This window comes from Micrasema longulum, unplaced genomic scaffold (assembly GCF_059751315.1).
Source record: "Micrasema longulum isolate JH-2025_06_02 unplaced genomic scaffold, ASM5975131v1 h1tg000730l, whole genome shotgun sequence".
NCBI classification, from domain to species: domain Eukaryota; kingdom Metazoa; phylum Arthropoda; class Insecta; order Trichoptera; family Brachycentridae; genus Micrasema; species Micrasema longulum.
Window position 1 is genome coordinate 1,465,725 of NW_028277925.1, and position 17,223 is coordinate 1,482,947.

Consider the following 17,223-nt stretch of genomic DNA (forward strand, 5'->3'; position numbering starts at 1 on the left):
TGGCCACTTTACACACTGTGTAACATTCACCATTCTGCCCATATTTGAACATCTATACTCCCTCAATTCTTCCATCTGTTGATATTTGTGAAGATAAAGAGCTGAAATCTTTATTTAACTTCACAAACATCAACAGATGAAAGAATTGAAGGAATATAGATGTTCAAATATGGGCAGAATGGTGAAAGTTACACAGTGTGTAAAGTGGCCACTTAAACCAGCCAATTACAGGTCATTAGCCCTGTAAATGCTTAGACTTCTATATTACCTTCTTTAAAATGTTCTTAATATCTGTTGTAATATGTTAATGTTAACAGCTCCCCAGGGAGTTGAATCCAGTCGTTGTCTAAAAAAATTTGGACAAACTCAAAATATTAAAGACAAAAAGAGATATCACAAAAAAGTATCTCTTGATTTTGGAAGTATATTTTAGGCATAGGTTTTTTCAGAATTTTATACAATGAACAGGTTGTAGACTGAATTATAAAATAAAATGAAAATAGAAAAAAAAAAGATTTCCGGTTTTTTAAACTAGGTATTTGATTGTAACGTAAACCTTGGTTTAACTTAACCGATCGTTTTAATTGCTTGCCCTCCTTTCCTCACCATACAACCGGCATGGTGAGTATTTTGCTAACTTTTGTAATTAAATTGATTCGGCTTCAGTCGGGTTCCGATTAGAACTATTCTAAGAAACAATAGACCAATTGCCTTCATCCCCGATTAACTATTAATTCCCACAGTGACCTATTGATGATAATAAAGATTTGTAATTTATGCTGCTTTTATTGTATTTTTAACCAGAACAGAAATCTTTTGATTACATTGGTTAAAATTAATAAAAATAACAGTTCATTCGTAAAACCGGAAATACGAGAAACATTTCAAATGCCCCACTATGTATATTGTTATCAAACTTCAGTTGATAAAATGTGTAAATTCTGGCACAAATTAATAGTACTATATTGTAGAAGACTCTTAAAATATTGACATAAGTTTTGTCCGTTTTTTTCCAAATGAAGAGAACGAAAAGACAACAAAAAAATATAACAAATTTATCAATAATAAATTCTCCTTTATTACTTTCGAACAAATTAGTCCTTAACTCATAGCATTTTCCCCGCATACTGCGCAAACATCGCGAGCAGCTTTGGCAGCATTATTTCCTTGATTGATCGCGAACAAAAGCAAACACAATATTTTTAGAGCAATAAATTTTCAACCTTTAGCATTTTGTTTTGCGTTTGGTGCTAATTTTTAGATTTAGAAAAAAACAAAAAAAACTTATGCTAACACCTAATAGTAATGTTGTCTTTGTCCAGGCGGATGAAGAATACAGTTCTGAGTGTTAAGTGGAATCAGAAATCTAGATGACCATTTGTTTTCACCCGATAGCGAAAATCTAACTCAACTACAGTAATATTACTTTATTTTAAGTATTTGTTTAATTTTGTTTTTTTTCCACAACGTATCAAAACTAAAAAATAATAATATATTTCGTTTTATTGGTTGGTTGAAAAAATCGCCATTTTAATAAGCCGCCAATGTGCAAATAATGTTGTATTAAAAGTTAGGAATAAAAAAGTAAATTATATACTTTAAAAGTATGTCCATGGCGTCATAATTTGTTTAAGTTTAAGTAGTATTTTTACTGTGGAAGTTTGTAAATTACAAAACACAAGTCAACACGACATGACGCCGCCGCCGCGTCGCATTGCCGTAGCGACGGGACGCTTAGCAACTCATTTCCTGTTGCATAGAAATGGTATTTTTTTCTTGTGATATTTACCGAACACTTTAAAATCTAAATGCGTGTTTAAAGGTTTTCTTTTTTATTTATTTAATTTAATTTTATATATTTTATAAGGGCAACAGAATACAACACAACAAACAACTATTCTAGAATAATTCTTAGATACAAAATGTCATTTTAGTTGAATTCCAATTAGTGCCTAAATTTGTAACAAGATATGTCAAAAACCTCAAAACAGGGTGATGGTGTGTGTGTATATGTGTGAGAGAGTATAATAAAAAGTAAAATGATTTAAGTGGAATGAATAGGGAAATATCACATACTACGAATGCCGATAAAAGTATATGAAATGGATTAAGAATAAATAATTGTATTTTCAAAATCAATATGGATATTATGAAGAAATGTTTTCATACATGTACTTTTTTTTTAATACGTCACTAGAAAAACGCGACATGTTTGGCCTTAATAGTTGCGACATCAAGATTCGTGACAATGTTCAAAACAAATTAAAAAAGTCAGGAACAAATCAATATGAATCGTGACGTATCAGGGACGTGGCCATTGGAAAGACCGTTTTTTGAGGAATTCAAAATTACAAATTTAAAAAACTTTTTTATGCTACTTACCTATAAGTAACAAATATTTATTTTTTTACTAGATAGTATTTTTATAGACTTTTATTACTTTAAATGTTTTTTTCAAAAAACGTGGTATTTCCCTATTGCGGTTTGGGATTTCGTTCGAGTATTATTTTTGAAGGGTGTTGCAGTCTAGTAAGATGCCGATGTCGAAAGTATCTATTTGATTGTATGGGGTCAGGGCAAATTGATGGGTGAATTTGTTTCTGCATTTGTATTGTATGTATTTAGGTATGTGAAAAAGTTTAAGTTTGGTGCGTCTTGTCTACCTAGGTGGAATATTTAAATTAATCAAGAACAATAGGTCTGGGCAGTCAACTTGGTCATTGAGTATTTTATGTATAAATAAATGGTCTGCAGTGTTCGCCGTTATTTTAAAGCTGGAAGTAGGTGACGCGTATTACTGCTGCCTTATTTTTTTTACTTTATTGGGGCTAGCATTCTTGGTAATACTAGCTAGAAACAAACAATATTTTCCAAAGTTAAATGGGAGCTAAACAATATTACAGACAACAAGGCAGAAAAATCGGAAAAACCTTGAACAATTTTAAAATACATAGAACATCTTAAAATTAAAATAACGGGAATGGAAACTAACACAAAAATCGAAATAATAATATGCATTATTAAAAGAAACACACAAAACCTTAAAAATACATGTTTTACAACCAAAATGGAAACTTAATTGACAAATGTACACTATTCGAAATTTATGAGAACGTATTTTTATTTACATAATTAAGAGCTTAAAATTTTCAGATACAACAATTATTATTCGATGGATTAAATTTTACAATAAATTGTACATTATGTAGCAATTAATTAATATATAATGTACAATTTATTGTAAAATTTAATCCATCGAATAATAATTGTTGTATCTGAAAATTTTAAGCTCTTAATTATGTAAATAAAAATACGTTCTCATAAATTTCGAAGAAACTATAAAAAAATGTTAAGGTTATATAAAATAAATATATTGTTATCCGATAAATATTTACATATTGTAGAAATTATAGCCAAGTTTCTTAGACATGAAAGTAACATTTGGATGTTAATTGGTAATGTTATAAAGTAAAATATTATTATTATTGTATAATTTTTTTTTTTTAATTCCAGTAAAATGGTTACAGAGCCAATTCTACTATATAAAACAAAATATTATATTTGAAGCACTTATGGTGGTCTCAACATATCCTGCTATCGCTCGAATAAGGGTGAACGGACCCACCCTGCGGTGGCTTGGAGAAGCGCGTTATTGTAGCTTTTTAGGCGTTCCCATAGGCTCCAGGCTCTTTGGCGAAGTAGGGCAGCGAAGGTGTTCACCCGTCCAGCTGTGAACATTTCAGAGGCACTGCAGTACCTAGGCAGTCCGAATAATTGCCTGTATGAATTATAATACGTGACCCTTAATTTATTCCATGCTGCTTGCGTAATATTGTTCCATGGTTCCGCTATACACATGGACGTCAAATACAACGATGATATAAATATGATTTTTTTCACTTCGTCACTGCACTGAAAAAAGCGTCTTGCTGGCATAGAGGCCCTGACATTGATGGCTCTTCTCTGTATGTCCTGTTCATCTTTACAATAACCAGACAGTATGTGCTCTAGATACTTGACTTTTGCAGTTACCGTTAAACTATAGTTGTCCAGGAATACAGTTGGTGATGGATTATTGCCGTATTTTTTATTTTCATTTTTATAAATCATATAACACAAAGTATTTTACAAGTATAATACGTTGAACTACATTCCCAGTTGTTACAACAACTCAATTCGGAACATAAATAATATTAACATTTAGAAAATGACACATATTGAGAACAACAAAGAAACAAAGAAAGTTTAGCACCTTTATAACTAAATATAGCCCAACAATATTTACGCCTAAAACCTTTTCTTACACAAGGAGAATAAATATACAAAAAATCCACAATAGTCTCTTCTAGAGTCGTTTCTTATAATAAACTACTATCTGTATCTGGGGTTTTTACTGAATAATAGCAAATTCACATTAAATAATCAATTATAGTAGCCTGCATTTCCTGATTTTTTGGGTTAAGATATTTTCAGACTATGGCAGATTTAGTCAGCTATAATTTTTAAGTGAGCTTTTACATTACGTAAACAAAAACATAATGTATAGTAACATATTACAACAGAGATGAAGCACATTTAAGAGAAGGTAATATAGAAGTCCAGGCATCTACAGGGCTTATGATCTGTCAATGGCTGGTTTAAGTGGCCACTTTACACACTGTGCAACATTTACCATTCTGCCTATATTTGAACATCTATATTCTTTAACTTCACAAACATCAACAGATGAAAGAATTGAAGGAATATAGATGTTCAAATATAGGCAGAATGGTGAATGTTACACAGTGTGTAAAGTGGCCACTTAAACCAGCCATTGACAGATCATAAGCCCTGTAGATGCCTGGACTTCTATATTACCTTCTCTTAAATGTGCTTCATCTCTGTTGTAATATGTTAATATAAACAGCTCCCCAGGGAGTTGAATCCAGTTCTTGTCTACAAAAATTTGGACAAACTCAAAATATTGTTTATGTATAGTAGGTTCAGAATACATTTATCATTATGCAATAAAACATTCAAAATAAAGAATCTCACCCACAATAATAAAAATTATCTATTATTTCAAAAATATTAATGTTTTAACACACTAAGAATTTTGAATGTTGCACAATGTATTAAATTCAATGAAATATCATAAGCACATGATGACCTCGGTGAAGGTTTCGGGTTTGATTCCTGATGAGAACACAAAAAATAATTATGTGATTTTTCTAAAGCCTGGACGTTCTGTGCCGTAATTTACCACTGTAATTGGACTGTTATTATGAAAAAACATTACAAATACATATATATAAATGGAAATGTTTATTTTTTTTAAACACAACAAAAGTATTCCACGTTATCTTTTCAAAAATATTAATATACCTATATTAAGATCATAATTATTTGCTTTCTGTGCATTGGTACACAACAGCAGCGTTTGATCATTTTTATTAGTGGTAAGGTAAAATGATCGGTCTTACGCATAAGGTAAAAGTTTAGGGACTGAAATATTCTAGTTTAATAACCTTTTTAAATTCATATTTCACGTCAATTATGTTGGGAATCTAATAGAACCGTATTCATGGTAGACAAACGAGCTGACCGTTTGCCCACGAGGTAAACAAACTATTATTCATCAGTTATCATAAAACATTATTCTGCAATTTCAGGATTTGCTGACATGGAAATGTTCCAGATGACTTTTCACAGAATGTTTTCCTTAAGAATGTCATCCTGCATTTCCCAGAGCCCTTAATCCCGATGTTGTGCAGATGTAAGCGGTTTTACATGACGAGGCTCGAGATCTTATTATAAGACTTAATCCCTTTGCTTGTATACTGTGTTCATTAACATGTGATTAAATACATGTAATATTTAAAAAAATATTACACAAAAAAAGACCACAATACTAATATGCAATTTAAGGTCATTTATTTAATGTTTTTTTTTGTTTCAGCATTTGCTTAAACACAAAATAAGTTAAATACTTTTTCTTTTACGCCTAATATTAATAATAATTCAACAAAATATATAATTAATAAAATACTTTGTTCTTTAACCACTTGAGTTTATTTCAAAGTACTATTAGTTTGGACGGTACAGATCCTTCGATCTACAGGTGTTATTATAAATTTAACATAAATATATAGAAAAGAACAATACAGATGCAAGACCTTGAACTGATACATGACTTTGTGTACCTTGGCTGGCTTATCTCTAACAAAGGCAGTTGCAGACCTGAGATTGGTCGCAGGATTCAAATGGCTAAAGAAGCAATGAACCGTTTGGAGAAGATTTGGCAAGATTGAGGTATATCAACAAACACAAAAAAGCGGTTGATGGAAGCCCTGGTATTCTCCGTTTTCCTATATGGGGCTGAAACGTGGACAATGCGTGCCTACGAGAGGAAGAGGATCGATGCATTTGAGATGTGGTGTTGGAGAAGGCTGCTGTGAGTGCATTGGACAGCCAAAAAGACGAATGCATCGATACTGGAAGAGCTATATATTACAACTCGTCTATCAGTGGTGTGTTTGAGAAGGATACTGTCTTTCTTTGAACATATAGCTAGAAGTGAGCCAGAAATCTAGAAAAGGCAATAAGGTCTGGCCGAGTTGAAGGTAGGAAAAGCCGGGGTAGAATCACATATAGATGGACTGACCAAATAAAGGTGGCTACGGGGCTAAAATTTGATGAGCCAGTACGTTGGGCTGAGGGCAGACTGGAGTGGAACAGACTAATCAGAAGTGTTCATGGTGATCACGATCCTCAGCATTGAGGGACCAACTTGGAAGAAGATACAAAAATTAAAAATCTAGTTACTAACAAGGGTTGGAGGGGCTAATAAAGGAGGGGGGATTTATACAACCGGAATATTGTAATTAATGGTTAGGGATTTAAAATTTCAATATTATCAATTAATGTTTTTTCCGATTGTTTTTTTTTTGTATTTCTAGATTTTAAAATAAATTGTCAGATAAATATTTATTCATACTCTGCACGGAACAATGGAAGCGTTGATAAATCTTGGCGAAAAACTTTGAATTCTGACATAGTAACTAAAAAAACAACTAAACATATTCAACCCACGTATTAAACATACAATAACTAAGGGAAAAAAATATTTAATTCAAAATCGGTAATAGATATTTTTAATACAAGTGGCATATACCAGATCCCTTATATGCAACTTCTATTTTTTTTTATTTAAAAAATATAATCATACGAGTACATGTTTAAAGTTTTAAAAATTTAATTGTTATATTTTTACTAAAACTAAAATCCCACCAAGCCACTTTCTGTAGCTTGTTGGTGGAGATTATATTTATACTAACTTACAAAATATTATCAACATTTATAAAAACAATGAATAACAGATATAAATTAACAGCCGGAAAGATCAAAATATACATGCATATACAAATAATAATATATAAATTATTTTTTTAAATACAAGAAAAAATATGAAAAATTAAAATATTTACACATAAGCTACTATTCATAAATAAACTTTTGATAGAGTAGCCACTTACTTATTTTGCTCTTGTTACAATGTGAGTTAAATTTAAGAACTTTCGGCAATAAATTAAAAATGCGAGATACTAAATATTTGAGCGTTCTATTACCATACTTACTACATACTTTTGGTACTACCAAACCATCATTATACGTGAAGCGTGTATTATGGTTATATTTGAGAAGAAATTTTAATGTATTACTATTAAATTGTTCTAAAATGATGCAAAGCCTCAGTAATCCTCGAATAGGCAGAGTTTTAATTGTTTTGTACAGGAGATCATTATTACTTCTTTGTTCGTAAATCTCTGCTGGTACAATTCTCTTAACTATATAGTACTGTAGACCCTGGATCATTTTAATATTAGTTTTAGTCGAATGTCCCCATTATTTTTATTAAAAACGTATAACCAAAATATTGTAAGTAATGGTGAAGGATTTTTGAATAAAATATTATTAATTATTCAACGATGTTTTAAGTATGTCCAAATGACTGCAGACTGGCTAGGTAATTATTAATTTATGTTTTTTCGAATGTATTTATTTTTGTATTTCTAAATTTAAAAATAAATTATTAGATAAATACTTAACATATACTTAGCACATAACAGTGGTAGCGTTGATAAATATTGGAGAAAAACCTTAAATATTGACCTAGTAACTAACAAAAAAACTTTGTTCAACCCGCGTATCATACAAATAATGATTTGGGAAAAAAAATACGTAATTCAATATCAAAAATAGACATTTTTCATAGAAGTGGTATTTACAAGATCCAATGTGGAGATTGTAACCATAAGTACATCGAGCAAACTGCGCAAAATTCAAATATTTAAATGAAAGAACATCGTCGAACCCCTATATTCAATAAATTCGCCAATCATTTAATGGAATCGAACCATTATTTTGATTCATTTAAAATCAAACTTCTTTATTCTGCAACAAGTAAAGGCCAAATTCGAACGCCACGTGTCCTATGTGATACGTAATACGTCAAGGGTATCATCAAAGAAAAATAGTCCTTGGGAAATAGCGTTCAAAACACCAATTTCCAAATAGAGAATCTTCAAATAATATCTGTAATCTGCAAGCTTGTTTTAGTACGAAAAAACCGCAACTGGATTAAATATGTAAAATGTAGTGTACTTTTTTGTATGCAGAATAAAGCTGAGGTAATTGGCTAGTTTCATCGTTCACTGAGAACGTGCTGGGCGCTGGGCGCACTTTATAAATATTTTTTGTAGGAAGATATGAACGGTGGCGATGATTTATAATAAATAACAATTATTTTATTCATTTCCCATCATTATTTTTAAAAGAAAACTATAATAGTAACCTGTGCATAATTGGACGATTCGTCCCTGCAACATACCTACTATAGTTTTGAATTACACGCAAGTTTTCGTATCGGGACTAGTTGGCAAGTGAGGTATCTATGGCGTAAAGTACGGAGGTGGATTTCGCAATTCTTACAATTACTACATAATATATTACACCGGTAAGTCTCTATCTTTCATGTGACCAATATAAATGTAACGTGTGTCACTTTAAAAACAAATATGTAATTTTAATACAAACTATCATTTTACTTCATTTAAAAAAAATAAATTAACAAAAAATACATATTATTTATGTTGAAAGCATTTACTTTGTGATAAAAGATTTTAATCAATGTTAGTAAACATAAGCATATAATCACTTATCATTTTTTCTGTCAACCAGTTTCGGGACGTACCTGTCTCTTTGTCAGGACACTCACTACACCAACATGCAAATACTAAAATACACATAGTATTATCGAAGTATACATGATGGTAAGGGTAGAGGGAATTCAAGCCGAAGATCAAGAAGTATGTGTTTAATAACTTATGAATTAAATATATGTGCATTGTTATTTTATGATGCTCAAATTAGCACATACAATAATATGTTTATGTGTACCAGATTTCAAGATTCAAAATAAAATAATAATAAATAAATAATAAAGTGTATTTGACTATTTGCATAGCGGTGTAGTGAGTGTTCTGACGAAGAGATTGGTACGTTTCGAATCCGGTAGACATAAAAAGTCGGTAAGTGGTTATAAACTAATGTTTACTAACATTTTATTTTTGTTTGCACCACTACAGGCCAGGAGGCCCAATTACAGTAGTGAATTACAGCACAGAATACACAGGCTTGAAAAAAATCACATTATTTTTTTGTGTTCTTACCGGGAATCGAACCCGGAACCTACAGTTTGCGAGTCAAGCGTCTTGACCCCTACCCACGGAGGCCGTCGTACATATTTACTACAGCCTTTGCAGCTGTGAACTGGTAGGTGAGAAAATTAATAAATCATTTTATTCCGCAAATAAGTAAGATAAATGTAGAACAAAGAAATGCTTATATAAAGGGGGGACGCAGACAGTTCGTGGAAGCAATTCGGTAAGAGCTTAGAGAATAGGGTTTTCAATCAACCGATCCGCCGGTCTTGAAATAATAATGTGCTGTTCCTTGATCGGCACAGCATAAACTATGGCTTGCATGCACCAATGTCTCCATTGTGTCGCATTGTAAACTCAAGACAAGATCTGGATTTGTTTGTTTGTTAATCTTTCTAGATTCAGACAATCACTTAGATAGACTAGATCTTGTCTTGAGGTAGTAATTAATATATTTTTTTTGTCCTAGCTTTAATTTTCTTTTGTTGTACTTTCTTCAAATTGCACCTGTATGTATTATAAGGAAATGTGTTTGCCATTGTTGAATGGGCTGAATGAGTCGGTAAATAAATAAATTACTTCGATTTACCGGTTGACATACTACCAGAATTTAAAAAAAAGCCATTTTTAAAAATCATATTTGCAGCACAAACTTTGTGGTTATTAATTACAAAATTTGAATAAATATAAAAGCTTCTTATTTTAAATCACTTCATATTGATTATATTACCTATCGGTTTCGAATCCACACATGGTTTTTTGTCAAGGTACGATTCAGTAATAATTATTATCCAATTTTATAATTTTAACAGTGTTTACTTAATACTAAATGTAATCAAATATGAAGGTCATAAGTCATTATGTTAAGTAGTATTTTGTGTTTGTGGAAGTGTGTGGTTTTTAGTCCATAATCGATGACACACACGATAGATGACCGAAGAAAGTAATGTCATAGTTTTCTGTAAAATCCAATATCACATTTAATGCAAGTCTATCAGTATTGGACATGTAATCAAAATTATTGTTCTGCAGTACATTCATATCGTCTCTACCGTGAAGAAATGAACTACAAAGGAACGTCGCCTATAAAAAAACCTCAGGGCGTGGCAACGCCAGTCATTTAGCCCGACATGTCCAGTTCAGTCAGTCAGTCCATCTCGACGACGTCACACAGTTCCAGCATGCAGTTCAAGTTCAGTCTCTTCAACCCATCATCGCCGCTACGCTCGTGCTACACAACCAAGCGCTGTATCTTATTTGCCATGTAATAAATGCGCATTAAACAGCAACATCGTGTCTTCTGTCAATCCCTAACTGGGGTAAGAACTCTAATTCTCGCAACAACTAATATTCCTACAGGAGTATAAAGCATTGAAGAAAACTATGAAAAAAAACAGTTTTCAGATTTTTTGGCATTCAAATAAACCAATGAGGCTATCCGAAACCGTTAATTAAACATGATTTCTTGGACATCTTAACAACACAAATATTTCATTGCACGGCAAAACTCTAAAGTTTGTAAAAAAACAGTTGAAAATTTATGCGTTTTAAATACACATTTAGGTCTGCATTGTACACAAATAATTTTGTCAATAATTTTATTTATTTTTTATTTATTTATTATTTACATACAATACACTTTTGTTATTTTAAAACATTAAAAAATATTTTTTTTTTTACAGGACTCACCAAGCCAATGAATATGGCTTGTCGGTAAAGATCCTTTACAATTAATCATATGATAGTCCTACATGGTTTTATAATAATAATTACTAATAACTTAAATATAGGGAGCGAAAAAAAGTACATGTAATTTATGCTTTCAAAAAAATATTTAGAAGATGTAAAAAAAAAGCAAAAAATAAATGAATGATAACGCAATTTTAAGATAAAAAATAAATAAATACGGAACCGGAGTACTAAAATTTTTAACAGAAGTGTGTACATATTTAATAGGCACAAAGCATTTTATTAAAAACATTATTTATTAACATATCCATATCTATATCTATATCTTTATCTATATATCATCCTCATCCATATCCATATCCATACATATATATACCCTTACATGCACACATACATATCCATACATACATATATACACATACATAAACATTCATACATACATACATATGAACATACATATACACACATAAACATCCATGAGAATATTACTTAGTTATAAATTCTATTTTATATATATCTATATTTACAAATATTCAATTTTTTTAATATACAAACTCCTGATCGAATAGCCAGTCTATTATTTTGCCCTTGTCACTTTTGGTAGTGCCATTTCTCAGATTGTATGGTAACAAATTGAACATAACTTGAACCACATATTTTAAAGTTCTTGTCCCATATTTGTTGCTTGTCTTTGGAATCACTAAACCTTCATTTTGTGTGAATCTCGTGTTATAACCATGTTCCAATAAATTTTTGAATTTATCACTTTTTCTTTGTTCCAAAATGATACAGCTTAATTAATGCTCATTTGAAAACATCCAGATACTACGCAGAAAAACCCGGCGAAAATCGTGAATGCAAGGCGAGAAAGCTGGGATTTAAAAAAAGACAATTCTGTATCGTAGTGGTATTGTAAAAAATCGAAGTCGTTTTTTGGCTTATTCATTCAATCATCATTATCTTCATATTCATCATACTCGTTGTGGTGCATAGGGCACTGAACTAATACACCAAACGTTCGATAGTCTGTAAGATGATCGGTCTTACGCTTCTAGATTCAACTATCATCAAGTATCACCTCTCAAAGAAATATTTCACGTCGAGTTTCCCAGAAATCGAACCCGGGATGAACGCGCCAACCACTACTTTACGAAGCGGATGTGTCTCCACTCGATTTCTTGTTTCAGATGTTTGACCTGAGAGTAGCCGTCAAGTCGAAATCACTCGTCTAGGGTTCTTGTTTTATTTTAGACAGAACTATATTCGTCATCCGCCCGGGCACAAAATATAAAATCGTGGGTGCCGAAATATGTTTTACTAAACGGTTATCTAAATTGAGTACTTAAGGTGGGTGAAGGAAGTAATAATGATTATTCTGAAATTGTCCAAATAAACGGTTTTTCCGGTTGAGATTCGAATGTATAAATTGACAGCCCTGATACTGACGCGTATAAATACACATGTATAAATAGTTTGTTCAGAATACTTACGGGGAAGACACATCCATTCTCGGCAGCAATGACCAGGAACATCTATCAGTTGGGGGCCGCTACACACGTTCATGGGAGTGATCTTTTCACGGGGACATCGGCTTGCGCATGCGTAGGTACCATTCTACAAACAAAAGGAAAATACACAAGGTTAATTACATATTTATATCTCTCAACAGAGATAGAGAAAAAAAAGAAAATGTAAGTCTGAGCATTTACAGGGCTTATGACCTGTTATTGATATATATACATTTAAAAAAAAAAAAATTTCGAATACAAACAGATGTACAGGTTGCATTTTTTTATTTGTTTAAATTTAATGTTGTGCACACAGTGCTATGTTAATATAAATCTAGACAATATTACGAACAAAAAATAAACCTAACACAGCACCAATTACGTACACAACACAATATATGAAACAACTATCTAACAGTACAACAAGATGTAAGAAAAATTTGTGCTTTGTGTGAATTTACTAGCGATTGTGTTTTTATTGTTGTGAGTATGAAATCTAGTGCGTGGAGTGAGGTGTATGGAGTGATGTGTATAAGATGTGGTGTTTATGTAGTGTGTATTCTGGTAGTACCTAGTTTAGGATTAATTGTTTCTGTTTATTTTCAAAGAGGCTAAATGATACTAATATTACAGTATTTTTAAACTTTGAAGTAGGGCACACATAAGCAAATTCCCTTATGTGCTCCAATAATAACAATAATAATATTAGTAATACTAAACATTAAAATCTATAAGACTCAGCTTCCGTTTGTAGCAGAGAGCTGAGTCGTTAAAGATGTCTAAATCGTACATCTTCTCAATTTTAGAAAAGTTACTAACTGCTCTTCCTAAGAGCGAATTTTGAGCTGCTCTGGTGTTGCATTTGTTGTAGCTCAGTAATACAGTATATCGAGTGCGACGAATAGGAGTATTAAAGTTTATTTCAGACAGCAAATCGGCACAATCAATCCGATTATTTGGCAAATTATAAATAAATAATTGATCCGCAATCATACGCCGTTTATGAAGACAAGGTAACTTTAAATTACTGACATTAGGGAATTTACATTGGATGTACTTATGAAATTTATTTTGTACTTTGTCTATTAAATTTATATAAATGTTGTATTGGGGAATACTTATAAATACAGGTTTTTAGGGCCATACCACGAAACTTCAAAGAAATATTTCTCATGGTGAGCTTTAAAAAAAATCCTCATTAAGTTTTTCCAAAAAGTTTTTTTTCAAATAAATAAAAAATTATGATCTCAAAATATGATCTCAGAAAACCTTATCCCTCCCCGACAAAAAAATTGCGATGAAAACATATTTGAACAACGAAACGATACGCACCTGACGAGGGCAAGGGAAGCGGCTGGGTAGGAGAGGAGTAGGGTTTTTTAGAGGGACTGCTAGTCCAAGAAATTAAAGATTTCTTTCATTTTGAGATCATAAAAAAAATATCATTTTGGAAAAAAAAAATATTTTTCTTAGCTCACTTTGGAACTAAAGTAAAGCAACCGTGTATAAGTTGTAGGGCCTGCCATCCAATAATATGTTTTCACTTAATGATACTGAAATAAACCGACGTCGAAACGGTTAAAACTATATAAAAAATAAATATACTTTATTAAAATAAAAAAAATATTTACAAAACAAGGAAGAAAACTAATGACGAGTGGTGAAGGATGAATGAAGGAAAGTAGGAGTGGAAAATTGCATTTGACAAAGAGCTAAAATAGAGACAAAACGTCTATTCTCTGTTATTCTGAGCCTATTAGTTCTCTTCTGTACCTACGAGTATTATATAATGGAGTGTTAAATATAAATTTTCGTTAAATGCTTCACATATACGAGGGATGGTAGAATGTTTCCAATGATTTGTTTTAATGTTTTGTAAAACAGTTTACACCATTCTGCCAATGTTTGAGCATCTATATTTCTTTAGATCATCAAAACAAGCCAATAACTGAATGTTTGAATGATAAATGGTACAGTTTGCATCACATTTTATAAACTAACTTAATAAAGCATAAATAATAATGATAATAATAATATCATAGTTGATGTTTAAATATGCAGTGCTTGTCCAAAATAGAGGAAAACTCTTGTGCTTGGAAAAGGACATGATAAATAAAATTTTGTTATAAAAATTAAATCAAAATACGTAACCTAACTAACAATAAAAAAATTGTTAAGAAACGTTGTACGTATTCAAATTTTAAATTTTCACTCAATTGTATTTTAGAACAAAAAATGATTTGTTGGGTTTTAATTTGTATACGACTTGTACTTTTTAAAAGTCTAGTAAAAGGTTATTGAAATATTTTACTACTAAGTAAACAGGCCGAGATAGATTCAAACAAAATATACATATATACGTGGATATTGATAAACAAAAATTAAATTTAATATTTCTCAAGCCTGGGTGCTACTATGTGCTGCAATTCACAACTGTAATTGAGCCTCCTGGCCTCTTGTGGTGCAAAAAAAAACAGTTATTATTTAGTTATTTAACATGCAGTAGTTTATTTATTTATTTACACATTTTATAAAAAATACAATTTTACGTTCACTTTGCCCAGCTAACTAGGGTACATACCCTGTTCCAAGCTAGGGAATACATTCTAATAGATGATAATAGTCAACAAATTAATAGAGAGCACAGATTGATTCAATATAAATTACTCGTATACACATTTCGACACATATATACACATATATACACGTGTACATACATACACACGAACATACACCCATGCGCATACACATACATACATTCATAAAACATAGACAATTGGTTTATAATGCAAAACTTCATGATTTCCCTCTGTATATATATTTTTTTAAATTATTTTAAATTTTCATATTTGATTTTCGATATCCAGTAAGAATCTCCAATCCGTGGCATGCATCAATTTTTCTGACTCCCTACGACCAATGTCATGAAAGAGCAAGGTCAACACTTTCCGCAACTTGACAACACTCACGTCTTTCCACGATTCTGGCAAAAGGTTATGGACCTTTTTGCCTACGTAATAGTGTTGTCTCGATGCCAGAACAGTGTTGACCCCTTAGTATCATATCCTTTTTAGAGTATCTTGTATTATGGTTGTGGTTGGCGCTTGGACAAATGTCTCCTATTTATGTGTGTAACCACTACCGTTCTCAATATATACTGTTGAACAGTATTCTGAATTCTTTGAAGAGCAAGTCACTTGGATAACGAAATGTTTTTTTTTTTAATGACTCGGATTCAAGATTTCTGTGCAATTGCTACTGGTTCAAGTGCGGTTTTTGTGCAAGCTCTCCAACCAATTAGACCGTAAGTCAACACAGAATTTGCCAGTGCATGGTATAGGTGTTCCAAGTCCGGAACTTTAAGTATATTTCTAAGTGGGATGAAAAAATGCATCAAGCGCTTAATTTTTGCAGTTATAGGTTCAATTTGTTCATTCCACCTCAAATACTGGTCTATATTTATTCCAAGATATTTTATACTTTGAACACTACTCAGTTTTTTGCAATTGCAATTTACCATTACTAAACAATTGCGTAGTTGAAGTTCGTGAATTTCATTAGGGTGTCATTAGTTAATTCTTACATTTTATTTGTGCGTTTATTTGATATTACGTGTCCCGGGTTTTTTATTTAATCTTTTTGATTCATCATTTATCTTGGTTTAAATATTTACTCTTTGAAACACTGTTATCCAAGAAGCCCATCTATTTATGAATAGAATGAAGAATATCTTTATGTTATACGACACTCGAGTAATTTTCATTTTATAGATAAATTAAATGAAATTTCCAGAAATTTGATGTAAAGATCTTCGTGTTTTGAGAAAACCAATACTATTTTTCCTTTTACCTTGGCGAAGCACGTATAAATAAAATATTATGGGACTACCTTTACAGAGAAAAACAGATTTCACCCGCCAATACACCAGTTGTATGGGACATTTAAAGCAATTTTCTGTAAAAGGACTCTTACGACATTTCTCCCCCAGCCCTTTAAACATTATTCCGCCCTTCGAGCACTGCTAAGGATTGATGGAACTGCTAAGGGTATTTACTTTTATCTGTTTCTCTATAACCTGAACGGAACTTTTATCAAAACTAAAATTTGAAAAGACAGAAAAACGAAAAACTAGCGAAAATGTGGTACATTTTTTAATTAAAAATAACTTTGTATTGTCGCAATATTGTGAGTATGCTTTGGAAGCCCATTAATAAAGGATTACAAGCTCACCTCCATTCCTGGGCTACAGTGGCTTTAAATCGGGTATGAGTAGCCGGCGCAGGCTGCTTAATCAGAATTTCTAAAGCATAAAATATTCTGACGAG

At 31.6% G+C, this 17,223-nt stretch overlaps 1 protein-coding gene across 1 annotated transcript in view; it reads right to left on the bottom strand.

Moving 5' to 3' along the window:
- Nucleotides 1-5,131: 5,131 nt before the first annotated feature.
- Nucleotides 5,132-17,223, bottom strand: part of Ccn (cellular communication network factor protein Ccn) — a 153,824-nt gene continuing 141,732 nt past the window's right edge. The window contains exons 5-6 of the mRNA XM_088230105.1: nucleotides 12,881-13,004; nucleotides 5,132-5,175 (exon numbers count right to left, since the gene is read on the bottom strand). Of these exons, the coding sequence (XP_088086231.1) occupies nucleotides 5,132-5,175; nucleotides 12,881-13,004 (168 nt within the window). The remainder of the gene's footprint in view (nucleotides 5,176-12,880; nucleotides 13,005-17,223) is intronic.